The sequence below is a fragment of the Mirounga angustirostris genome, unplaced genomic scaffold (assembly GCF_029215605.1).
Source record: "Mirounga angustirostris isolate CCGP_5_RB_7025 unplaced genomic scaffold, mMirAng1.0.hap1 SCAF_10, whole genome shotgun sequence".
Classification (NCBI taxonomy): Eukaryota; Metazoa; Chordata; class Mammalia; order Carnivora; family Phocidae; genus Mirounga; species Mirounga angustirostris.
This window is the reverse complement of record NW_026991718.1, coordinates 14,027,403-14,053,410: the sequence shown is the minus strand read 5'-3', so window position 1 is coordinate 14,053,410 and position 26,008 is coordinate 14,027,403. Positions and strand designations below refer to the sequence as shown.

The 26,008-nt window shown below is 38.0% G+C and overlaps 1 protein-coding gene and 1 non-coding gene across 6 annotated transcripts; both read left to right on the top strand.

The window, feature by feature from the left end:
- Positions 1 to 5,986: 5,986 nt before the first annotated feature.
- On the top strand, positions 5,987 to 25,491 carry NT5C1B (5'-nucleotidase, cytosolic IB). Of its 5 annotated transcripts, none has more exons than XM_045884138.1 (10): positions 5,987 to 6,019; positions 7,979 to 8,067; positions 8,426 to 8,558; positions 9,168 to 9,305; positions 11,177 to 11,635; positions 11,928 to 12,095; positions 13,282 to 13,411; positions 16,258 to 16,380; positions 16,785 to 16,969; positions 25,159 to 25,491. In XM_045884138.1, exons 1-10 carry the CDS (start codon positions 5,987 to 5,989, stop codon positions 25,489 to 25,491), a joined length of 1,791 nt encoding a protein of 596 aa, XP_045740094.1. The 5 variants fall into 5 exon arrangements, with proteins under 5 accessions (XP_045740094.1, XP_045740093.1, XP_045740092.1 ...); XM_045884137.1 differs by having other exon boundaries at positions 7,979 to 8,068; positions 8,376 to 8,558; XM_045884136.1 differs by having other exon boundaries at positions 7,979 to 8,068; positions 8,376 to 8,558; positions 9,168 to 9,309; positions 11,175 to 11,635.
- Positions 12,796 to 12,898, top strand: LOC123852162 (U6 spliceosomal RNA). The gene has a single exon (XR_006792785.1). It is a non-coding gene; the product is annotated as a U6 spliceosomal RNA (small nuclear RNA).
- Positions 25,492 to 26,008: the final 517 nt, after the last annotated feature.

The window sequence follows — 26,008 nt, the reverse complement described above, 5'->3', positions numbered from 1 at the left end:
AGATAAAATTTAAGGTAAGGAGAAGACTATTTGAACTGGTTAACATGGAATCAGCGGGCTAGCTAGAGCTGTACTCTGAGTAGTAAAAATTCCTAACTATTCTAGTGCAGTGATTATCAAAGTGTGGTTCTCAGACCAGTAACATCAACTTATCTAGGTACTCTTTAGAAATTCTTGGGCTCTAATCCCAACCTAATGATCACAAACCCTGGAAATGAGGCCCAACAATCTGTGAATATTTTTTTTAATTAAGTAAACTTCTTAAAAATTTTGAAATAATTATAGATTCATAGGCAATTTTAAGAAATAATACAGAACAGGGCGCCTGGGTGGCTCAGTTGGTTAAGCGACTGCCTTCGGCTCAGGTCATGATCCTGGAGTCCCTGGATCGAGTCCCGCATCGGGCTCCCTGCTCGGCAGGGAGTCTGCTTCTCCTTCTGACCCTCCCCCCTCTCATGTGCTCTCTCTCATTCTCTCTCTCTCAAATAAATAAATAAAATCTTAAAAAAAAAAAAAAGAAATAATACAGAACAATCCCATCACCCTTTGCCCAATAGATCCCAATGGCAACATCTTGCAAAACTGTAGTACAGTATCACAGTCAGGATATCAACATTGATACAATCAAGTTAAAAATATAGTTTGACTGGGTATTTACACCAAAGATACAAATGTAGTGATCCGAAGGGGCACATGCACCCCAATGTTTATAGCAGCAATGTCCACAATAGCCAAACTATGGAAGGAGCCTAAATGTCCATCAACAGATGAATGGATAAAAAAGATGTGGTGTACACACACACACACACACACACACACACACACACACACACAATGGAATATTATGCAGCCATTAAAAAAAATTGAAATCTTGCTATTTGCGGGGCGCCTGGGTGGCTCAGTTGTTAGGTGTCTGCCTTGGGCTCAGGTCATGATCCCAGGGTCCTGGGATCAAGCCCCGCATCGGGCTCCCTGCTCGGCAGGAAGCCTGCTTCTCCCTCACCGACTCCCCCTGCTTGTGTTCCTGCTCTCACTGTCTCTCTCTGTCAAATAAATAAATAAATAAATAAATAAATAAATAAATAAAAAGAAATCTTGCCATTTGCAACAACGTGGATGGAACTAGAAATTATTATGCTAAGTGAAATAAATCAATCAGAGAAAGACAATTATCATATGATCTCACTAATGTATGGAATTTGAGAAACAAGGCAGAGGATCATAGGGGAAGGGAGGGAAAAATGAAACAAGATGAAACCAGAGAGGGAGACAAACCATAAGAGACTCTTAATCTCAGGAAACAAACTGAGGGTTGCTGGAGTTGAGGGGGCTGGGAGGGATGGGGTAGCTGGGTGATGGAATTGGGGAGGGTATGTGTTATGGCGAGCACTGTGAATTATGTAAGACTGATGAATCATAGACCTGTCACCCTGAAACAGACATTATATGTTAATAAAAAAAAAATACAGAGTTCTTCCACCATCATAAGGATCTCTCATGTTGCCCTTTTGTAACCATATCCAATTCCCTCTTGCCCTCATCTACTTCTGAAACCCTGGCCACTACTGTCCCCATTTCTATAACTTTATCATTCAACAATGTTATATAAATGGAATCAAACAGAATATAACTTTTGGGGATTGGCTTTTTTCACTCAGTATAATTCTCTGGAGAGTCATCCAGGTTGTGTGAATCAACCATTTGTTTCTTTGTATTGCTGAGTAGTAGGGATGTTCGTGTAACCATTCACCTACAGCAATCTTATTTCAACAAGCCATCCAGGCAATTCTGATGCATGTTTGTTTTTGAGAACCACTGATCTCTAGACAAAGAACTTAAAAAGATAGGGAAGAAAAAAGGCATTTTTCTACTTCCACTTCTTACTCCCTGATCTTATGGGTCTTCTCAGAGGTATGGGAAACCATTTCTTTTCATCTTCACCACTACTGTTAACACACGACTCTGTATCCTGCTTATGGTTGCTATGCATTTCTTAAGGGATCGATGTATTTATTTAAGAAATATTTATTGTGGTACCTCCTAGTAACTGTTCTAGGCACCATGAAGACAGCATTGGAAAAGGTATACAGGTCCCTGCTCATGAATAACTTCCAGGACAGTGAGGCCACAGGAGACAATAAAAAAAGTCAGGTCAAAATAAATGCCATCTGATTTCAGCCCAACCAACCCGATGTGGCACTCTGAACACAGCTCCAACATGAGCACTTGGATTCTGATGGGCCCATCCAACTACATGTTTGAAACTACTGGTCACTGTGGAAAGATTTTATACTAAGGAACTTTACTTTAGCTGAGAAAGAAGATACTCAGGAAAATACTATTCATAAGAGAAAAATCCTGGAGATACTCCAAATATTCAATAGTAGGGAAATACTTATGTAAATTGCAGCAGACCCAATCTAGAGCATATGGAGTCATTAAATTGATGATTACTCAGACCAAGTAATAGCATGAAAATACCTGTGTCTAATATTATATAGAAAAAAATCAAGATACTGAGTTATATACACTATATAATTCTAATACTACTTTACAAAGGAAGAAAGATTAAACTTCAAACAAATGGATGAGAAAACTTTGGAAGAATATAATTGTAATTATGACTATCAGGATACTAAGTTCACAGATGCCTTCTTTTTTTGAACTTTCTAATTTTCACTAAATTTCATTATCTTTGAACCTACCTATCTACATATGTATAAACATTTTAAAATATAGTAAATGTTGACATTCTGACATGTTAGTGACTTGTGTGTCTTTACACTCAGAGAAGAAAAGCTATGAAGGCAATAGAGCCACTTTCCACAATATTAATTTCAATAGATCAGGGTGGACATGATGAAGAAAAAGATTCTTCAGTCTTCCCAGTATACTAGTGCCTAGTTGTATTACTCAATATGCATCCTACATTATGAAAATCTGGCTAAAGGAGAGTTTACTAGTGTCCCCAGAAATTTTGCATAATATCACAACCTCACAAGAAAACAAGAAATAGCAGAAGGATGGCCAAGTAGGAATCATGTCCCACAAATGACTCTGCAATGTCCTCTTAGCTCTGTCAAGGGAATAGGTATATTCCTCTCAGTAACCATGGTAAGAATCGAAACATATTTGCCAAAAATAGGTGAGAATGCCTATTTAGACATGTTTGTGGTATTCTACAATGTCTTTGAAGTCTTTTATGGAGCTCTTTAAAAAAAAAATTTATCCACAGCTAGAACTGAAAATGAAAATTTCATTATAAAAACCAATTTTGGGTGATCTCGGAAGGGTGCATGACAATGTCAGAACTTTGCAGCGTCTTCGCTTTATTACCAAGGTTGAATTCATGGAGAAACAAATCCAAGACAACAGAAGATATGTTGCTGTGATGGTTAATTTTATGTAAACTGGACTGGGCTAAGGGATGCTCAGACAGCCGGTTAAACATTATTTGGGGTGTGTATATGAGGATGTTTCTGGAAGAGATTAGCATCTGAATCAGTAGACTGGTAAAGAAGATCCACCCTCACCAAGGTGGACAGACATCATCCAACCCACTGAGGGTTCAAACAGAGCAAAAAAGGTGGAGGAAAGGTGAATTCTCTCTCTCTTCTTGAGACAAAACATCCATCTTTTCCTCGTGCCCTCAGACATCAGAGGTCCTGATACTCAGACCTTCAGACCCTGGGGTATAAACCAGTGGTCCCTCAGGTTTTCAGGCCATTGACCTTGGATTGGGAGTTCACCATTGGCTCTCCTAGTTTTCAGGCCTTCAGATTCAGACTGACTCATATCACTGGTTTTCCTGGTTCTCCAGCTGGCTTAGGGCATATTGTGTGACTTCCTAGCCTTCACAATCACATGAATCAGTTCCCATAATAAATGACTTCTTATATAGCTATATATCTCCTATTGGTTCTGTTTCTCTAGAGAACCCTAACACAGTGGCCAACACGTATGTGTAGTTTTCAGTGCTCAACATCAAGTTAATAATCAGAAGATAATGAAGAAAAACAAATCAGGAAATCTGAAAAAAATACAAATTTAATATCAACCTCAGCACTCAGAACAAAATGATATATTTAAATCTCAGTACATAAAATAATTTAAAACACTCATGAGGCTCACATTCTATCCTAGGCTGTGTGTTATGGGAAAAAACCAATAATCAAGGAACTTATTGAATATATGGATGCTGATTTACATGGAAGAGTCATGGAAAGACCAGAAGCAAAAGCCAATCTTGGCTGTAGACTAGAAGGACCAGTCAGAAACCAAAGACTCTTTCATTCCCTCATCTCTGCAAAATCTTCTTCCTGTGTTTTATAGAACACAAGTCTCAGAGCTCTCCAGCTTTTGTTCCTAACTGCTACTCTAACTTCCCGCTTCCAGTCTGCCCTCCTTGCTCTTTCTCCACAAGTAGGCCTAGAGTTTAGGATATGGGAAGAATCACCAAACTGACATTTGATTGATTATATATGTATATGAACAATAAGTATTTTTAAACTTCTGTTCCTACAACCAGATTGCATTGGAGATTGGAAATTTCTGTTTGAACTCTCTAGTATAGATACAGCAGAATTATGAATAAAAAAGTAATAGCTAATATTTATTAATCACTTATAAATACCAGGCACTGTCTTAAGTACTTCATACTAGCTCAACCATCACAACTACCATTTGATGTTGATACCATAATTTTCTCCATGTTGTAAATATGGAAATTGAGATCTAGGAAGATTAAACACACTTGTTCAGGATCACAGCAAGATATTGGCAGGGGCTGGATGCAGGGGACCAGTGGAGAAAGAATTCAAACCCAGGTCCTCTACACTTGAGCCTGCATGTTTCACTTTCTGGAAGACCCCTTGGGGACCTGTGCTTAAAGCTGTCAAAAACTTCTGATTTTCAAACAAAGTTATCAACTCCAATTAAAAGAGGTGGAAATCTGCCTTAGTTTGTGATGGTTTGACCAACTCAGGCTTGTATGTGAGTCTCTTATCTAAAGCTTGGGTGAAGATAAAATCAGAGCCATAAAATGTATTACATTAGTAGACCCTGTAAACCAGAGCTGGGGGCTGGATTTTACATATTTTCTGTGCGTATACAAGAGGGACAAATGTGTGTTTAAAAGTTCAAGGATGGGGCAAATGGCAAGGAAGGCAGTGAAAGTATCATTCTACTACACTGTATCTGGCCATAGGGAGAATGCTTTGAATTTGTGACATAGAAATGGCCTTGGCATTGTGAAAGAAACATCCAACATTAAAGCTAAAAATAAGTCTAAATTCCATGTCTAGAATGAAATCTCAGGTGTCAAAAATAGTCCTCAGATTGCAAAAAGTTCTCCAAAATCTGTCAGGATGAACAATAATAAATGATTGGGTCCACAAATGAGTTTACCATTTATTTTGGCACGGCCAGAAAATGTACAGCCACAGTGGGGTTTATATGATGAGTAATATAGTAATGTTTAAAAAGAAAGAAGCAGTAATATTGATATCGCTTCATATTAAACATTTTAACATTGTTTAGACATCATTTCCTAAAAACTCTAAGAATGGTTATGAGTGGATATACTCAAATATGAAGAAATACTATTGCTTTTTTTTTTTAAGATTTTTTTATTTATTTGACAGAGAAAGACACAGAGAGAGAGGGAACCCAAGCAGGGGGAGTGGGAGAGGGAGAAGCAGGCTTCCGGCGGAGCAGGGAGCCCGATGCGGGGCTCGATCCCAGGACTCTGGGATCATGACCTGAGCCGAAGGCAGACGCTTAACGACTGAGCCACCTAGGCGCCCCATATTGCTTTTTTTTTAATAGTCACATATTAAGAGTCAGTTTGTTACTATGGAATCACATATGATGTCATAAATTTGACATTCTAAATGCAAACCAAGGCAGAGCAACAGAAACAACAGGAAATGGAGCTGGGGAGAGGAAAACCTGCATAACAACAAAAGAAATTCAGGACTTAAAAGAAATGAGTCAAACATCTCTGAAACAGAAAAAGAAGGTGAGTGAATTGAATGTCCTAGAATCTTGCCAAAGAGCTAAGGAAATGTAGACATCAACAAATGTAGGTATCATTACCTCTGGGAATGTTCTGCAACAATTAAATCACTTCAGATAATGACTACATGTGGAGTAAAGGGAAGGAAAATAAAGAATATGAAGAATGAAGAAAAATGAGATTAAAGCATTCAGAATCAGTCAATCTAATAATTCAGCATTTGTATGCTCATATGTTAGTGACAAGAGGTGAAAACACTGTTGCTATCTTTGGAGAATGCACAACCTAGTAGGAAAGAGAATACATAAACAAAGTACAATTCAGTGCTCAGTAAAAGTATGTACAAAGACACAGGCAATACAAAGGAATGTTTAACTCTGGGAACTTCTCCCAGGTCATACTGAGCTGGACTTTGAAGAACATTAAAGAGAAGAGGCGGTTAGAAGGAAATAGGGTGATATGTAGGCAAATGCAGGCATTTAGCACAAGCGAACATAGAGATAAAAGTGTACCGTGGAGGGCAAGTTGGAGGTAGACAGGATACACCATGAGACTCTTGGTCTGTAAAACCAGTACCCAGAAATGAAGCATAATTATATTTATGTTTTATAAGTATCACTTTAAATAGAGGGGGTCGATGGATCTAGAAGTTGGGAGGATATGAGGTTATGAAATCTACTCAAAAGTCTACAATTCTAAGAATGCAGGCCCATAATGATCTGAGATCTGGAACAAGGCGATGATAATAGGGATGGAGAAAAGGGATTGAGTTTCAAATCTCTTTTGCAGTTATAAGTGACAGGATTTTATGGTTACGATGTAGGGAGTGGCTGGAAGGATTTTAGTATCTAGTTCTAGGACCACACAGCTCTGCAGTCATAGACTCAATCATCCAACGAACCCTAATACAAAAAGAGTATTATGCACAGACTGCTCCTGAGCACATTGGTCTAAGCTAGAAGATGAGCTCTTAAAACAGAGAAATAACACTAATCTTGATTGCAGTACAGCTACTGAATTAGCATGAAACAATACAAATAATGCTCCAATACAATGGTATTTCCCGCAATCGAAAATGAACATATTTGAATAGTGTCCATGACACGAATCATCTCCCTGTGCCCTCCTACATAGCCTTCCCTATTAGTTTACTCATGAGAAACCTCCTTTCACTCTAGGTGGTATGAATAATTAGAAAATATGTACAGAAGGCAGGACTGTCAATGGATCTGCACAGGATTAAGAACCTTGATTTTAAAAATCAAGCTAATATTCGTGAGGCTTAGATCCACAGAAGATTGGAGTTACGGTTTATTAAGAAAACAAACAAAAGAAGTTTCAATTCTACATGGCCAAAGGAAAAGTTCCTTAAGTATCAACCTTCAGAGCAGTAGAGAAAATAAAAGTTATTCTGTGTGAGCAGTTTCACATTTAAATCAAAATCCTGCTGAGCTCTGGAAAATTTTCCCATAGCATTTCGCCTGATATCATTTTTTTTAATGATAAATGCCTCATGCATTAAATCTATAAACCAACAAATTTCTATATTAAAAATTATTTAGGGGCACCTGGGTGAATCAGTCGTTAGGCATCTGCCTTCGGCTCAGGTCATGATCCCAGGGTCCTGGGATTGAGCCTCGCATCGGGCTCCCTGTTCAGCGGGAAGACTGCTTCTCCCTCTCCCACTCCCCCTGCTTGTGTTCCCTCTCTCACTGTGTCTCTCTCTGTCAAATAAATAAATAAAATCTTTTTTAAAAATTGTTTATATAGTTCTCTGATATGTGTTATTTTTATTAATGTCTGTAGAACAGAGGGAAAATGTCTAAAATTTATATACATATATATTTTTTTTATATTGGCAAAGAGACAAATTCTAATTTTTATTCACCCTTTTATTCCCAAACTCAAGGTTTCTAATGCTCCTGAGATTAATTAATAAACATTCTTTGTTTCCATATTAAGAATGAGACTGGATCGAGGAACTCAAAAGACAGCCTAGACACAGAGAAAAGAAAGGATTCTGAGAAATCAGGAGTTCGTCTGAGCACTCAGGTGAGCTGACCTCTTTAGAGTTGGCAAGAGAATTAAAGAGCAGAAAGTACAACAGAAAATTTAAGGGGGCAGGAAAGTTCTGGGAGAGAAGACTGAGCTGCCAAGATTTCTACTAAGGGATACCTAATGTCCTCATGGAGAGGTTAAGGACAAAATAGGAGAAGCTGGTCCCTGCCTTCCCCACCAATATACATCCCCACAGTCATCTTCTCTGCTCAGCCTATGGGAGGAGACTGGTCTATGTTCAGATCAGGGAGGGAAGGGGAGTCTGGCCATCGCATTGACCATTTTCTGCACAATCTTTCAGATGAGGCGTGCAGTCAATCCGAATCACTTGCTGAGATGTTGCCCCATGCGAGGTCACTCGTCGTGTAGACGCTGCCTTTGTGCAGCTGAGGGAACAGTACCTCTTGGCCCCTGCCGCACAATACGTATTTATATTCACATGTGCCTGTTGTGGGAGCAGGGCCGGCAGATCACCATGATCAGGGTGAGCAGAGATCAAACTACTGATTTTGGAGGGGAACCACAGGCAATCTGGGTGAGGGGAAGGATATGGGGAATAGAAACTTCCACTTGCCTCTCCATAGTGTCTTCCAGTCTGATTCCTCCCAAAGGAAATGCTAGAGTGCTCTACTCCCCCTTAGGCAGCTGCTTGGGAGCCCTGGTGCAGCCTCACTTAGGTGGTGGCCGCCCTCATCTTTGTAGTGTGCTCAAAAATGGTAAATATGTCATCTTAGCTTCAGCTAACAGGCTTAACCTTAAGGGAAGAAGTGGGGAAAAGGTCAGAAAAATGGTCAACTCTACCATGTTCCATAAAAGAAGGGTCACAGGTGAAAAAATATGAGACATCAGATTTGTTTCTTAGTTTTGGATTCTCTTCCAGGTGGATCTCCATTTTTTGTTCATCACAGAATTTAGGATTGGGCCAGAGCTAGAATAGTACATAAGGGTCAATGTTGAATTAAGGTCATATAGGACAGGGACCTTCTCATTGGGTTCTGCTATGTTTAGCTTGAAATGGTTGTTTTGTAGGCACAGGCATGGCAGGAGTGGGTGGTGGGGTATTACACCCCTGGGTCTCTTCTTTCCTCCAAAGGGATCACAGGAATTATCACTGCCAAAGACTGATTCTCGAGGGTACCTTGTGCGAAATCAGTGGTCCCGAACTTCACGAAGCCCATCCACGAGAGGTCCATCAATAGACGAACCTAGAAGCAAGAGTGCCAGTCTTAAGGTAGAGATGGGAGATGAAATGAAGGAGAACATGATATAATAATGATGATGATAATGATAATAATAATAGTTAACATTTACTTATGCTTTCTATGTGCCAGGCCCTGTTCTATGTACTTTACATGTGTTAGCTAAATCAGTCATCATTAAAACAAACAAAAAGACAAACCCATAAGCCCCATTCTACAGTTGAGAAAATTGAAACACAGAGTAATTTGCCTAAGATCTCACATTAATAACACTAATTGAGGTAGATTAAAACCCAGGGTCACTAAGTCTATAAGCTGTACACTAACTTAATGATTAAGCCCTTTGACTTCTCCATCCTTCCTTCATTTATTCAACAACTATTTACTGAATAATCAAGCCTTAGAAGACAGGATGGACCGTGTTTATAGCAGCAATGTCCACAATAGCCAAACTATGGAAAGAGCCCACATGTCCATCAACAGATGAATAGATAAAGAAAATGTGGTACATATATACAACGGAATACTACTCAACCATCAAAAAAAATGAAATCTTGCCATTTGCAATGACGTGGATAGAACTAAAGGGTACTATGTTAAGCAAAATAAGTCAATTAGAGAGAAACAATTATCATATGATCTCACTCATATGTAGAATTTAAGAAACAAAACAGAGGATCATAGGGAAGGGAGGGAAAAATAAAACAAGATGAGATCCGAGAGGGAGACAAACCATAAGAGACTCTTAATCATAGGAAACAAACTGAGGGTTGCTGGAGGGGAGAAGGGTAGGGGGATGGTTTAACTGGATGATGGACATTAAGGAGAGCTCATGATGTAAAGAGCACTGGGGATTATATAAGACTGATGAATCACTGAACTCTATCTCTGAAACTAATAATATACTATATGTTAATTAATTGGATTTAAACTAAAAAAAAAGAAGAAGAAGGGGTGGAAAAATCAACAAAGTAGATAAATTGTTGAAAAGTATTAGATTGTGTGGTGCTTTGGTCCCTTAACTAGGCCTGGCCCCATGAGAGGAAAATGTTAGTTTTGAGATTAAGTTTTTGGATGCAGAGAGAGAGTGACACAGACCTCGCCACTAGGAGAACATGTATCTCTGTGAAAAGTGGCTCAACAGTCTAACCAAGAATATGCCTTTTGAAATATGTGAAACAATCATGAAAACTGAAATATAGATGCCTAATAATTTATTGCACACCTTGGTAAAGGTATTTTTCTCTAGAATCCTTCCTTTTTATTTAGGAAGAGGATTCTCTCCAAATGAGCTCCACTGGCACACAGAGTTCTGAAGGCAATGGGAAGATACTTGGTTCTCCAGTCTACCAACCTTCCCAGCAATCACTGCATTAATCACAGGAGAAATGTAGAAAGAGATACCTCTAGGTGTTTTGTAGAGTCTGCTGGTGGGAACATCTGGTCTAGTTGTTCATAGAGTTAACTGGAGGTCACAGATGAAGGCAGTGGTAAGCAAGGACCTTTACTCAAGCCCTCCATCCTACCTGGAGGTCTCTGAGAAAGTATAAGGGAAGCAAGCAACAGTACTTTGCAAACTACAGGCCAGCTGCCTAAGGGTAAGGAAGAAGACCTGTGCCCTATCAACTCCAGAAAAAAAAAAAAAAAGTGTGAGGTGCTGATGGGGGAAGGTAGGGGAAAATAAAATAGGCCAATCTCTGTGTCCGTGTAACAGAAATATACAATAACTGGGGCCCTGAAACATCTGAGCCCCTTCGAGCCCTACTGAAAGGAGCTATGATGAACCAGGATCCAACTAAGGGCTAAGAATGGAACAGAGGGAAGGGGAAGGCTCCTTGACTCCTGCTGGACAGAGATGGGGACAGGTGAGCATCTAACTCAGACTCCCACTTTCTTGCTCCAGCTCCCCAGTAGCTCCACGACCTCCCGGACTTCATCCACCTCCCCCAGCCAGCAAGAGTCCCTGAAGCAGCTGTCAGAGCAGCCCTCGCCGCCCACGCCACCTTTGCCTTCCACTCCACCCATGCCCCTCGACTCGCGTCCTCCCACCCCGCCGGAGCCCTACAGCTCTTCCCGGCGCAGCACCAAGATGCACGAGAATCCCGAAGCCTGGGCTCACGGCATCGTGCGGGATATCCGGGACTCCTCGCAGCAACGGGATTACCCGCGCACGCCCCCCACCGAATGGAAGTCCTATAGCCAGCGCAGGTCGACCTACTCCTCCCCGCTAGACCGGGACTGTCTGTCGGAACTGCCCCGGCAGCATCAGCAACGGGAGGAAGAGGAGGACGACGAGGAAGCCTACTGGGCCTCCGTGAAAACTCTATATGAGAAGATCCCGAGCTGCTCCCGCCCCCGACCGGTGAGCAGGGCCCACCGACCTGGTACTGGAAACTCCCCTCCGTGCAGCCCTGCAAACCTGAGTCTCCCCCAGCCTCCCTTCTCTCCAATGTGTAGTGAAGTCCTGCCCAGACCCCTGCTTCTCCCCTACCCCTGCAGCCTCAGGAGTTGGGAGGGAATACCAGCCCTTGGCTGTCTCCAACATCCCAGCGCTCCAAGCGGGGCCTAGATGTTTTCTTCCCACCTTGCCCTGGCATACGCCCCTCTTCTGATCCCTTTGGTCTGTGTGCCTGACTATCCGCCCCTCTCTGCAGCCCAAACCCAAGAATGCCATCACCATCGCTGTGTCATCCCGGGCGCTTTTCAACATGGTGGATGGCAGGAAAATCTACGAGGAAGAGGGTCTAGAAAAGTACATGGAATATCAACTCAACAATGAAAATGTCATCCTGACCCCAGGGCCCGCGTTCCGCTTTGTTAAGGTACCCTGCAAAACTCTGTTTGGAATGTCAGGACCCTGGATGGAGATGGAAGAACCCAGGCAGACCCTTGGGATCTCATCCAGTTTCCCTTATATTTCCCAGTCCCCCCATTGTAATTCTTGCCCGTTTCAAGTTGACCTCAGGCCAGCTTATGCTTCCATGGGAGGCTCCCAGACTAGTGAGGAAGGGCCTCCAGTTCTAGATTTGGGATGTTGAGAAGGCGCTCAGTGGAGTTCTAATCATGACACCTGGAAGAAACACCTTTGTTCAGTGGAGTTCTAATCATGACACCTGGAAGAAACACCTTTGTTCCCTTCCTAGGAGTGGTAACTGGAAGCAATAATGAGTTTACAATCCCAGCAGTAGAAACAAAATGCCTCATTAAAATGAGATGAAATTCACTTGAGATGCTTTTGCCCCAAACATAACATATTAAGAAGATCAAGATGATCTTGTTGGCATTTGGGGGGGGGCATGATTTTAATAGAAAAAGTAAGGTTCTCTTAACTTACACTGAAATGTATAGCACTTCTAACACTGATACTCTATATAACTTATACAAGTGTTATACAATAACATAACCAGGCAGAAAAAAATGACACCTACAAGTCGTGAGTAGAAAGTACTTATGGGGCATGGTAGAAGCATGGGAGGAAGCCACTAACCTATTCTAAAGACTCATATTTAAAAAATAGACAAAGTGCATTGGTAGCACATATCCTAAAATTGGAACAATACAGAGACCATTAGCATGACTCCTGTGCAAGGATAACATGCTAATTCATGAAGCGTTCTATATTCCTTATTTTCACAAGAAATAATAATCACCCAATGATCAAGAAAGAAAAGCAGATTTTAGGAATAAAAAAAAAAAATAGACAAGCTTGAAACTGTTGGCCTGATCCTTCTCTCTACCTGCCCCACAGAGAGAATTCTAGAAAACCAAATGTCATTAACAATTTTCAACAAACATTGCCTATCCATTCAGCAAACATTAACGAGGTCCTGTATAAAAGAGGCTGGAAATAGAGAAATGAATGGCATAACCCTGCCTTAAAAGAGCCATAGTCCCTCAGTGAAGAGTCTCCAGAGTTTGAATTTGACACCAATGATGTCGTTTCTCTCCAGACTCCAACGGCCACCTTGCCTGGTCCTCTTTACATGTGCTTATGTTTGTAACCTGCAGGCACTGCAGCATGTCAATGCTAGACTCCGTGAGCTGTATCCTAATGAACAGGACTTATTTGATATTGTACTGATGACTAATAACCATGCCCAAGTGGGAGTGCGGCTTATAAACAGCGTCAATCACTATGGTAAGTAAAATAAATACCATGTGGAAGAACAGCTTGCTGCTCTGGGAGAGGGAAGCCGTGTTATTTTGCTGACTGTGACCTAACTAATGCAGTGTCCTTGATTCTGACACCCCCCTTCTGCGTGAGGAATGTTTATTTGCCCATGTCAGAGAAAGAGAGGCCATGTTCATTTTTAACTTTAGCACAGAGTTAGGCCCAAAGCTCTGGACTTAACTTGTCAAGTGTGAATTTCAAAGTCTTAATCCCAGCTCCTGCAATATACTTCTCTGTTTTATGTTTTTCACTTCTGAACTTGACTTCAAGAAGCCATCCACCCAGAGGCTTTCTCCGTGTGATCAAACTTCTTGCTCACCACAGATCTGTGTTTAAGGTTTATGGGTTTTCACCTTTCCTTTCCACTCCTACAATCTGATTCTCCCTGACTGCTCTCCCTACACATCAGATCCATACCCATGTCAGCAAAATTGTCTTTGTTCCTTTACATGGAAATTTTGACTGACTCTAGTCTCCTCACAGCATTTCCATCAGTGTGTTGGATTCTTTAAGAGAAAATCCCCAATTTCCTGTTATGGAATTCCATGACTTATTATTTGGGGACCTTTAGACTATTTTCTAAGTGACCTATCCAGGCTTATGATATGTCAAGTCAAAGTAAGGTTGAACTTTGGCATATTTAAATTCAAGGTTTAAAGTGGGCATGCTTATAAATAAACAAGATGAATTACAACTTATGAGTTTTACATTATCCTAATTATAAAGCTGATGTCTGAGGGGCGCTTGAGTGGCTCAGTCAGTTAGGCATCTGCCTTCGGCTCACGTCATGATCCCAGGGTCCTGGGATTAAGTCCTGAGCAGGGAGCCTGCTTCTCCCTCTCCTTCTGCCGCTCCCCCTGCTTGTGTTCTCTCTCTCTCTCTCTCTCTGTCAAATAAATAAATAAAATCTTTTAAAATTAAAAAAAAGGCTAATGTCTGAGACATACTTTAAAAAAAGGTTTGTCTTTCAAAAAAAGCAGCTTTTCATAGTGTTATGACATGGAAAGAGAACACAGATAAAAGGTTTAGCATAGATGAGTAGCATAATCACTCAGTAAACAGCAGCCATTATATTTTACAACACACAATCTTGCGCAATTTAGTAGGTGACTTAGGTCTATCTATCCCTCACCAAACTGGGCCCAACAAGGCTGGCAGCATAAGGAAGCACAGTTATCTACCTGTCAATTCTGCTAATGAGTTGATTGAGCTCCATCTTCTCATGCAGCCTTATTCATGGAATAACAGCCTTTCACCTGGAAGAGCTAGTTGGTTGCTTCCCTTCTCTGGGTGTTGAAGGCAATTTGTATCTCCCTCTGCTGTGGCCTGTTACATTATCATTCTCTGTCTTACATGCCTGACTGCTCAGTGGACTGTGATCTCCTTAAGAAGTGGGAAGATGTTTTAACTCTTTCTGAAGTCCCCAATGCCACCAAATAATTTCTGATCATATATTAGTATTAATTTATAATATTATTTAAGGGCTTGTGGAATACACTTTTGTGACACTTATGTCCAGTGTTGGCTTTAGTGAAAAACTGTAAGTATTTCGTTAGTACCATAGCAAACACTTCCACCCCAATTGTTGATGGACCCTACCTACTCTGTGGGTCCATACAGAGGAAAAACAACTGACTAGACTCAAAATTCTGCTTTATATCATGTGCAGCTACCCAGTTTATTATGAATCTAAAAACACTTTGAATGGGTATATACTATTTAGATGCATAATGTTATACTTTATTTAACTGCTCTCAAGACAGTGTTCTGCTTTTACAAATTATCCTGAACTGAGACCTTTCCACATAAATCTTTATCAGAGTTTCAGATTATTCCCTTAGAATAAAACTAACAAAAAGGTCAAAAGGTATAAACCAGTTACATTTCTTGATACATCTTGTCAAATTACTTTCTAGGTAGTTTGTACCAATTTATACTTTCATCCAAAGTGAAAATGGGTGCCTATTTTACAAAACTTTCACCATATCTAGCATTTGTTTTTTAATTGTTGTTTATTTGAAAGACATTTAATGGTATTTTAATATTTAGTCTCCTAAATAATTACATTTAAAATTTCAAGTCAGGGGACACCTGGGTGGCTCAGTCGGTTAAGCAGCGGCTCTTGGTTTTGACTCCGGTCATGATTTGGGGGTCATGGGATCAAGCCCCGACTCAAGCTCAAGGAGTCTGCCTGAGGATTCTCTCTCCCTTTCCCTCTGCCCCTCCCCCACCCCCCTGCTAATGGTTGCTTTCTCTCTCTTTCAAATAAATAAATCTTTAAAAATAAATAAATAAATAAATACAATTTCAAGTCAAGACAGAAACAATTTCAGACCTGTTGTTGTTTTTAGAAAACAGTTTAAATTCTAGCACTGCTTGTCATTACTATTATACTGTTCCTGAAGAAATACAGAAATGGTACTTAAAATAGAGTCACACATTAACTATCTCTTTCAACAAGTGAATAGCCTATGGTTGAATTAAAAGAACTCTGTCTAGTCTAGACAAGAGTCAATGTGAATCAGCGGGCTTAGACAAGTCTTTATGTCTCAGTTTCCTTTTCTGTAATGATGATAACAATGCCTATCATACAATTGTTGTGAGAGCAAATTGGCATAGTCTATGTGGACATACTTAATAAAAAATAGCTTTTTTATATATAACATAGCAATTTTTCAATATTAGTGCTACAAAGGTAATTCTAAAACCTCAATAAGCACTCAATTATTACTAAGATAATTTTGGTTTACATTTACAGCAAGTATATTGTCTTTAGTCTCTGACATAACAAAGTCTTTCTTGCCCAATAATAGGCTTATTAATTGACCGCTTCTGTCTGACTGGTGGAAAAAGCCCCATTGGCTATTTGAAGGCATATCTTACCAACTTGTATCTTTCTGCAGATTCTGAAAAAGTACAAGAAGCAATACAAGAAGGTATTCATTTGGTTTTATCCCTCAAATTAATAAAGAGGTTCATTGGGTTTCATATATGATTATGTGGCTTATGTCTTTGTTAAATTTTCTGCTAAGGTGATTCCACAAGTAGAAGCCCCTAAATCTGTCTTTTAGAGCTTTGACCTTCTTGGAGGTGGACATTCTCAGTGATTGTCCTACATCCCATTCTACACTTTCCCATCCATTATAGAAATGGAGGCAGTGTGTAAACAATTGTTTTGAGATGTGTGGTTATAAAGAGCAATTGAGTCATCAGGTTACATAGGGAAAAAAAATATTTCAAGGTCTGGAAGGACCTTTTTTTTTCTTTTTTTAATCATTAAAATGGTAGAAGAAACTGATGCCCCTGAGAAGAGTATTAATAAATCTCCATGGTCTGCCAGGGATCGCCTCTGCAACAATGTTTGATGGAGCCAAAGACATGGCTTACTGTGACACACAGCTCCGTGTGGCCTTTGATGGGGATGCCGTCCTCTTCTCTGACGAATCTGAACATATTGCCAAGGAGCACGGGCTGGACAAATTCTTTCAACATGAAACAATGTTTGAGAATAAGCCTCTTGCTCAGGTAGGTTCAGTGAGTTCTAATTAATTTTCATCTACTTATTTTCCAACATATAGATATACATATTTTAAATTATTTTAGGCAGCCACTCTTCATTTCTTATCCTTTATACTTTCCTCCCTTTCATGAACTCCTCATTTTGAAACATATACTGCAAACTTGGGTTTTTGTTTGTTTTGTTTTGTTTTGTTTTGTTTTAGCATTCTTTTATCTATCCTTTTTGGAAGTGTTCCTATGATCTTCTCATGATAATGAGTTCACCTCCAAATTACAAGTGATAGAAGTAATATGGCTTACCAGTAAGCTATTTCTACATAATAAGTTCTCAGAATAGTAAAGTGATTTCCAATAGGTCAGTAAACATTTGTGGACCTCTCTGCCCATAAACCTCAAACTCACTAACAGCATTACTTAACTGAGAAAATTTGCACAAATGAGAGCTCAAATTAAATCAAAATAATGAGCCTCAATAAAGTTCAAGCTATGAACACCTAATCAAAATGAAACTGAATATTTAGGTTTTTTGGAATCAATCCATGAACTGAAGTGTTAAAGTCACAGTATAAAATGAACAAAACTTACAACTTCTGAACCAAAGGAAATCTGAAACATCAAAATATTCTCCAAACTGAATCTGAACTGATAGATTATTTAGTTTTAATCTAAGAATTTTACCAAAGAATTGGTCTTTTTTCTCAGCTCTTCTTGAACATAAGATAAACTTAAATGTTGTTTATTTTATTAGACTTATAAAAGTATAAATAGAAAACAGAAAGCTGAAGAGTTTCACTAACTCTTGTTACAGCAAGTGATATTTAAACTGTGTGTGTGTGTGTGTGTGTGTTTTAATCAGAACTGTTGAGGTGTAATTTATATATAGTAAAATTCATAATTTTTAGTGGATGCTTCTAAGAGTTTTGACAAGTGTATACAGTTATGAAACCATTACCAAACTCAAAATACTCATTATACTCACAAAATTCCCTCATGTCTCTTTGTAGCCATCCTACCCTGCTATCTCCAGGATCTATCCCCTACTAATCTGATTTCTGTCCCTATAGTTTTGCCTTTTCTGGATGTCACATAAATGGAACTACACAGGATACAATCTTTTGAATCTGACTTCTTTTATTTAACATAATGTATTTGAGATACATCCATATCATTCCATGTATTAGTAGTGACTGTTCCTTTTTATTGTTGAGTCTCTTCTATGGATGTACCACATTTTCTTTATCCATTTACTTGTTGGAGGATATTTAGGTTGTTTCCAATTTTTGGCATTTATAAACAAAGCCATTTTAAGCATTTGCATACAGGGTTCTGTGTAAGCTTAAGATCTGATTTCTCTTGGATAAATACCTAGGAGTAGGATTACTAGGTCACATGGTATATGTGTCACTAGGTCATATATTTAACTTTATAAGATACTTCCAAAGTATTTTCCCAAGTGACCAGACCACTTTGCATTCTGAATAGCACTATACATGAGATTTTGTTGCTCTGTATTTTGTACTGGTAAGTTGTTTTTAGTTTGGTTCTTTTAAGTTGTTCTAGTGGTTATATAATGGTATCTCACTGTGGTTTTAATTTGCATTTCTCTAGTGACAAATGACATTGGACATGTTATCAGGTGTTTATCTGCCATCATTTGTACTCTTCGGCAAATATATCTGTTCAAATCTCTTGCTCATTTGTATTGGGTTTATTATTGAAGTTTGAGAGTTCTTAACATATTCTGGATAGAAGTCCTTTATCAGATGTGTTTTGCAAATAAAAAGCATGTCTTTTTATTCTTTTTATATCTTTCAGTGTATTTTGATGAACAGAAACTTATAATTTTGATGAAGTTCAATTTGTCAGTTAATTCTTTTATGAATTGTGCTTTTAATGTCATACCTAAAAACTGTCAAAGTCACATAAATTTCCTGTTTTTGTACAAAATTTTATAATTTTAGTGTTTTTTAAGGATTATGACCTATTTTGAATTAACTTTTGTTTTTGTGCAAAGTATTGGTTAAGTTCAATTTACTGCTTATGGATATCCTAATTGTTCCAGCATTATTTGTGGAAAAGAATGGCTTTCTATTCCTTTAACATAGGTGTGTATGCTTTTACCAATATCACACTGTCTTGATTAGTGCAGTTTTATAGTAAGTCTTGAGATCAGGTAGTGTGAGTCCTTCAAATGTGTTATTTTTCAAAATTCTTTTGGATATTCTGATTCTTTTGCATTTGTATACAGATTTAACAACTAGCTTGTGCATTCCTGGAAAAAAAATCCTGCTGGAATTTTGATTATGATAGTGTTGAATTTTTAGCTTAATCTTGGGGAGGGGGATGTCTTAATATCAAGTCTTTCAGCCCATGGACATGGTATATCTCTCCATTTATTTAGGTCATCTTTGATTTTTTTCATCAGTGTTTCAAATGTTTTTGTATACAGATATCACACATACTTTGTTAGATTTCTACCTAAGTATTTCATAATTGTTGTGTTATTGTGAATGATATTTTAAATTTTTGATTTCCAATCTGTTTGTTGCAATATGCAGAAATACAACTGGTTTTTGCATATCAACTTTGCATTTTACAGCTTCATTAAATTCACTAGTTAGTATAGTAAATTTTTTGTAGATTATCTGAGATTTTCTCCATAGACAATACTATGAATAAAAACACTTATTTCTATGTTTCCATTCTGTATGTCTTTTAATTATCTTTCCTGCCTTATTACCTTTGCTAGTACATTCAGTACAGTATTCAACAAGAGTCGTAAGAGGACACATCCTCGCCTTGTCCCTGAACTTTGGGGCGGATCATTCACTCTTTGACTGCTAAGTATTTATAGAGAATATATTTTGTATGATTTCAGTTCTTTAAATTTGTTGAGGAGTGTTTTATGCCCAGAATATGTCCTATCATGGTGAATGTCTCATGTGTACTTGAGAAGAATGTTGATTCTGTGTTGTTGAGTAGTCAAAAATGTCAATTAGCTTAAGTTGACAGTGTATTAGTCAGGTAATATTGCCCAGGTTTTCCAAATTGTCAATGATTTTCTATCTATTTCTATCCACTATTGAGGAGGCAGTGTTGAAGTCTTCAAGTATACTTTGAGGATTAATCTATTTCTCCTTTTAATTATATGCATTTTGCTTCATGTATTTTTAATCCTTTTGCTTACTGCCCAAATATTTAGGATCATTATATCTTCTTGGTGAAATAATCCCTTTTCATTATGTAATGTCTCTCTGTCTGATAGTCATATAAACACTGCAGCTTTTTACTTTTTGGTTTGTTTTTTGAACTGGTGTTTGTATTGTATATATTTTCTATAATTTTTACTTTTAACCTATTATGTTTTTACATTTAGATTGTTTCTATATTTAAATTGGCTTTCTTGTAGATTATATGTATATATATGTCTATATATATAGACATATATATATATATATAGTTCATGTTACTTTTTTTGGTACAATCTGACAATCCTTGTGTTTTAACTGCTATTTTTAGACCATTTACATTTAATGTGATCATTACTCTGGTTGGATTGAAATCTATCATCTTCCTCCTTTTTTCTATATGTTCCATCTGTTGTTTGTTTTTCCTTTTCTTACGTTTTGCTTTTGGATTTATTGTAGGTACTTTATGTTTCCAGGATTCCATTTTATCTCCACTCCTGACTTATAACTCATTTTAAGTTTTCCAGTGATTACCCTAGGATTGATAACATACCACTTTAAGTAATCACAGTCTATTTTCAAACAATATAATGCCGCATCATGTATAGTGTAAGAATCTTACGGGGCGCCTGGGTGGCTCAGTTGGTTAAGCGACTGCTTTCGGCTCAGGTCATGATCCTGGAGTCCCGGGATCGAGTCCCGCATCGGGCTCCCTGCTCGGCAGGGAGTCTGCTTCTCCCTCTGACCCTCCCCCCCCCCATGCTCTCTCTATCTCATTCTCTCGCTCAAATAAATAAATAAAATCTTAAAAAAAAAAAAAAAAGAATCTTACAACAGTTTACTCTCAACCCCTTCCTCCCATATTTGGTGCTATTGTCACACATTTTATTTTCACCTATTAACTCACAATACCTTGCTATTATTTTTTATTTGACTCAATTATTTAGAATGAATATGGATAAGATAAAAAATATATCTTTTGTATTCATTTTCATTTTAACCATTTCCAGGGATCTTCATTTCTTTGTGTAAATCCAGCTTTCTCCCTGGTATCATAATCAGTTTGCCAGAAAACCATATTTTAACACTGTATGTAGAACTGATATGCTATTACCAAAAGTTCTGCTTTTCTTTGCCTCAAAAACTCCTTATTCTCCTTCACTTTTGAAAAATATTTTATTTTGACTGGACGTAGTGTTTTGCACTTACTGTATTTTTATTTTAGCACTTTGAAAATACCCATCCATTATTTTCTGATTTCCGTAACAGTCTCCAATCCCACTTCCAGTCGTGGAGGGTTTTTTCCTTTCCCTTTCCCCCACAGCAGTGGATCTTTACCTGCGCCCTAGGCGTGACAGTGTTTGAAGCCCTTCTGCTGGCAGTGTGAGACTTTTGTTACTTAGGAAACATGGGGCAAGGTGGAGTTTTAGTCTTTTCTCACAGTGGTAGCTGCTCCTGTCCTCCAGACTGCACTACCAAGGACTGTATTCTCTCATTTCCCATCCTGCCTACAGTCTTTCTCATAAACAACTAGTAAAGTCCATGACAAAAAAGCCTGTAAGAGAGTGTTTTGGGTCTGTGACTTTCAGGGCCTCTTGGCTCTCTTATTAGTCCGGATCTGGCCTTTATCAATATGCTTGTTTTTTAACTATCTCAATCTTTCATACTTGCTTATATGTATCTGATATGGCATCCTCCATTGCTTTGCCAAAGATGTGCCAGTTCTTGAATTCCATATGTCCTTGAAGAGAACCTTAGATTTTCCCTTAGATTTTTTTCTTTACATATCATGTTAGTCTGTTGTCCTATTACCTATCAGCTGTCTAATGGGCTCAATAAATGTTAGGATTTTTTTTTTAGATTATCTTGGTTTTTCTTTTTTTTTTTTAAGAATTTATTTATTTATTTGAGAGAGAGAGAGCACAAGAGGGGGGAGCGGGAGAGGGAGAAGCAGACTCCCTGCTGAGCAGGGAGCCCGATGCAGGACTCAATCCCAGGACTCCAGGACCATGACCTGAGCCGAAGGCAGTTGCTTAACCAACTGAGCCACCCAGGCATCCTTGGTTTTTCTTTTTAAGATAGGAATATCATCAGTCTTTCCAACTTTTTTTTTTTTTTTTTTAAGATTTTATTTATTTGACACAGAGAGAGAGACAGTGAGAGAGGGAACACAAGCAGGGGGAGTGGGAGAGAGAGAAGCAGGCTTCCCGCCGAGCAGGGAGCCCGATGTGGGGCTCGATCCTCTTTCCAACTTTCTACATCCTAGACACATTCTAAATGTTTTAAGTCATACAGCTTCTCAAAAAAGTATTTTTTTAGTAACTTTACCTATTTCTATATTTTTATTGACAAATTATATACCTGTACTGCTGCACAAATGTTTAAATTATAAAACATACCCAAAAATAGAAATAAGAAAGCATGATATGGATACCTGGTTTGAGTATGGTGACATAAACAGACTGGTCCCTATTTATTCCCTTTGGAAACTACTCAAAACCAGCAAGAAGAATTGTATTCTTCTGTGTTTTAAAGCCAAACTAGTCATGAGTTGGGTGACTACTGCCAACAGTCACTATACCCCCTTTGCTGCTGTTGCCAAAAAAAAAAAAGTTAATAGTTTTTTCACATATATATAGATAGAGATACAGATATTTCACCTTTAAAAAGTGAATTTTATTTGTTTTTTTCCCCTGATATATGCTGACAGAGAAACAGTGATCTAAATAATGTTTAGATCTATACAGACAAATGATCATCTAAATAAGCCATGTTTATTAAAAAACAGTGTGTTTCCTGAACAGCAGGGTGGAAGGGATCTTTTGAATTATGAAATCAAATCGGCTTTAGAATATTATCCTTGACCTTTGCCATAAACCCTCTAATTGTTCCAAGGAAAACCAGTCTGCTTCAGTGATGAGTAATAAAAACAGAACCAGCATAGAATATAAGCAAAGATACTGAAAAAAAGGCAAAGAAGGGAATAATAAGAGATGTAAATCTCTAATAAGAGATGCAGATCTCTCACTAGAAATAGTAGCCAAAGTATAGGTAAAAATTGTGACTAAACATTTACTATAACTTTTAAAAACTTAATAAAGCAAGTCAGGGTCATAAAGTAGAAATGTAAGAATCAGGGGCGAGATAGTAAAAAGTTAAATGGTAGAACTCTGGAAATGAGTAGAATTGAAAAATAAGATTTTAGAGAGAAAAATGACAGAAAATAGATCACAGGTAAAGAAAATCCAACATATGCATAACTGGAATCCCTGAAGAAAAACATCAACATTATGTTCTGAGGGGAGGAGGAGAGGGTTGTATGTGGTAAATACAAAGACGCAAATGTATATAAAAACATAAACCAAGAAAACATCATAAATTGTCAGAGATTTTAATGGGTACATTAAACTATTAAAAGAAATTGAACAAAATGACCATCATTAAGACGTGCCCTACTAAAATTTTTTGACATCAAAGATGAGGTAATTCTTTGGGCAGCCTTCACATATGAGTGGGGAAAAAAATCAAGCTGTCCTCAGTCTTTTCCACAGCAGCACTCAATAGCAAAAGACAGTGGAGTACTACTGATAAAAAAAATCTAATAAAATGGAAAGAAAATCTAAATCACAGATTCTATATGCAGCTAAAATTTCATTTAGGTAAAAAGAAAACAGATCAACAGTTGAAAATATCAGGGATTGTTATTTCCATAAGATTTTCTTGAGAAAACTAGAAGACAACATTTTGGCCAATATGTAGATGACTACAAACACAAAGGGACAAATAGCACAGAATATATTTAATCACAGAACTAAAACTAAAACAATTGTAGGGAATAGGGTGGCAGAAAAGAAAGCACACATTATGTGTTCTAACAATGGAGAAATTACATAACTAATGAAACCTGGGAAAATGTGGAGGAAAAAGACCTAAGGAAGAGTAAGTATGTTGATATCTTCAGTTATAATAAGTGATCAAAGGATAAGATGTAAAGGTGATAAACAGAAATATAAGAATCTTTAATAATGAAAATATAAACACTGAGAAAGAGGAAACAAGTAAAATTGGATGGTTGCAGAAGAAATCGAGGATAAGAGAGAGGTGAGTAAGTACTGTAATTTCATTATTTCTCACTGTAAAAAATAATAGATCCTGGATTTTTTTTTTTTAAAAAGGGACTAACAGTACTATAAAAAGTTATAGTCACAAAGGTAACCAATAGAAGGAAATAATACAAACCTTCCTAAATCTTAGACGAAGCACACATACACACATGCACAAAGGAAAAAAAAACACCCAATGAACAATCCTTTAAAATATTTAAACAAGGAAAATGCAATAAAAATCATAAGAAAGAACCATTATCACATATATTTGTAATACCAATAAATTTAAATGGCCTAAAACTCAATTTTGTTTTAAAAATTAAGACTTCCAGATTGGAACACATAGCAGAATCCAAATCTTGCTCTATTCCAGAGAAACAGCTAAAACTAAGTGTTCAGAAAGGCTGAAGATAAAAGTAAGTGTGAAGATACACAGGTAATTGTAAATATAAGACAAGGCTAGATTCGAGCCAAGAAGGCACTGAACTAGATAAAGGAGTATACTTCATAATATTAAAGTGTGCAATTCACAAAAAGAAAACTAAAATAGTTCTTTTGGTGATTAACCAAACTTTATTTAGAGTATCCCATTTAGCCATGGATAATTTATGTCTGTTGCCCTTTTACTTTTTATAGAAACTTTCACTCTTAAAACATCAATGTTTAGATAATAAATTATATGGTCATCCTACATTTATTCTAGGAATGCAAGGATAGTTCCATACAAGGAAATACACTCACATAAATGCAAGGAGTTTCAGGACTGTTCCATTGGCCTTAGAATACTGCATGTCTAATGCAGTACTATAACCTTTTATAACCTCTTATAAGCCTCTGCCTTTTCAGCATTCACTTCCTTTAGCTCACTGGATCACAGCTGTGACATATGTTCCTTTTACAGGGTCCCTTAAAAGGCTTTCTGGAAGATTTAGGCAGACTGCAAAAGAAGTTTTATGCCAAAGACGAACGGTTACTTTGCCCTATCAGGACCTACCTGGTTACAGCCAGGAGTGCAGCCAGTTCAGGCGCCCGAGTGCTGAAAACCCTTCGCCGCTGGGGTCTAGAGATAGACGAAGCTCTTTTCCTTGCTGGAGCCCCCAAAGGTCCCATTTTGGTGAAGATAAGGCCCCACATTTTCTTTGATGACCACATGTTCCACATTGAAGGGGCACAGAAGTTCGGCACCATCACAGCTCATGTACCTTATGGCATTAGTCAAAAAATGAACAATTAGGGATGGGGATGAGAAATAAAGCAGTAAGCCTGGTATTACAGAAGCCACTTCTTGTGGATCTCTAGGGTAATTACATAGGTATTTCAGAAGACTGGGCCCGAACTTAGTTCATTTGGAAAGGTTTCCTCTTGTTCCTCTTGAAAACGTTTTGAACCCTCAAGTTACCTTCAAGCTACTTCTCTGTGAGCTGTTGAACACAACTCACCTACCCTTGTGTGTAAGTCATACTAATGACTCTTTAGGATAAGCTTATAACTAGGATGCTTGAATGCGGAAAGGGCTAAAGCCTAGTTAGTTTTACAAAGCATTGCTCATTTTTGCATGTACTTAGTAGATAGAATGAATTGTTACCCATCATCATTGTAGAATGTTGGTCTTCAAAGAAGGAAAGAGAAGGGTTAAACACACCCTTGAAAATTAGAGTTTTTTATTGTTGCCTCTGTGACCAGCCTTTTAATCAATGCAAAATTAAAAGGTCACTCCATCTGCATGAGTATACCAATTCTGACAATGCTCA

Coding starts and splice junctions, on each gene's coding strand:
- NT5C1B (XM_045884134.1), top strand. CDS start 5,987: ATGAGTCAAACATCTCTGAAACAGAAAAAGAAG. Junction 11,636..11,927: donor GCTGCTCCCGCCCCCGACCG/GTGAGCAGGGCC, acceptor CCCTCTCTGCAG/CCCAAACCCAAGAATGCCAT. Junction 12,096..13,281: donor CCGCGTTCCGCTTTGTTAAG/GTACCCTGCAAA, acceptor TGTAACCTGCAG/GCACTGCAGCATGTCAATGC.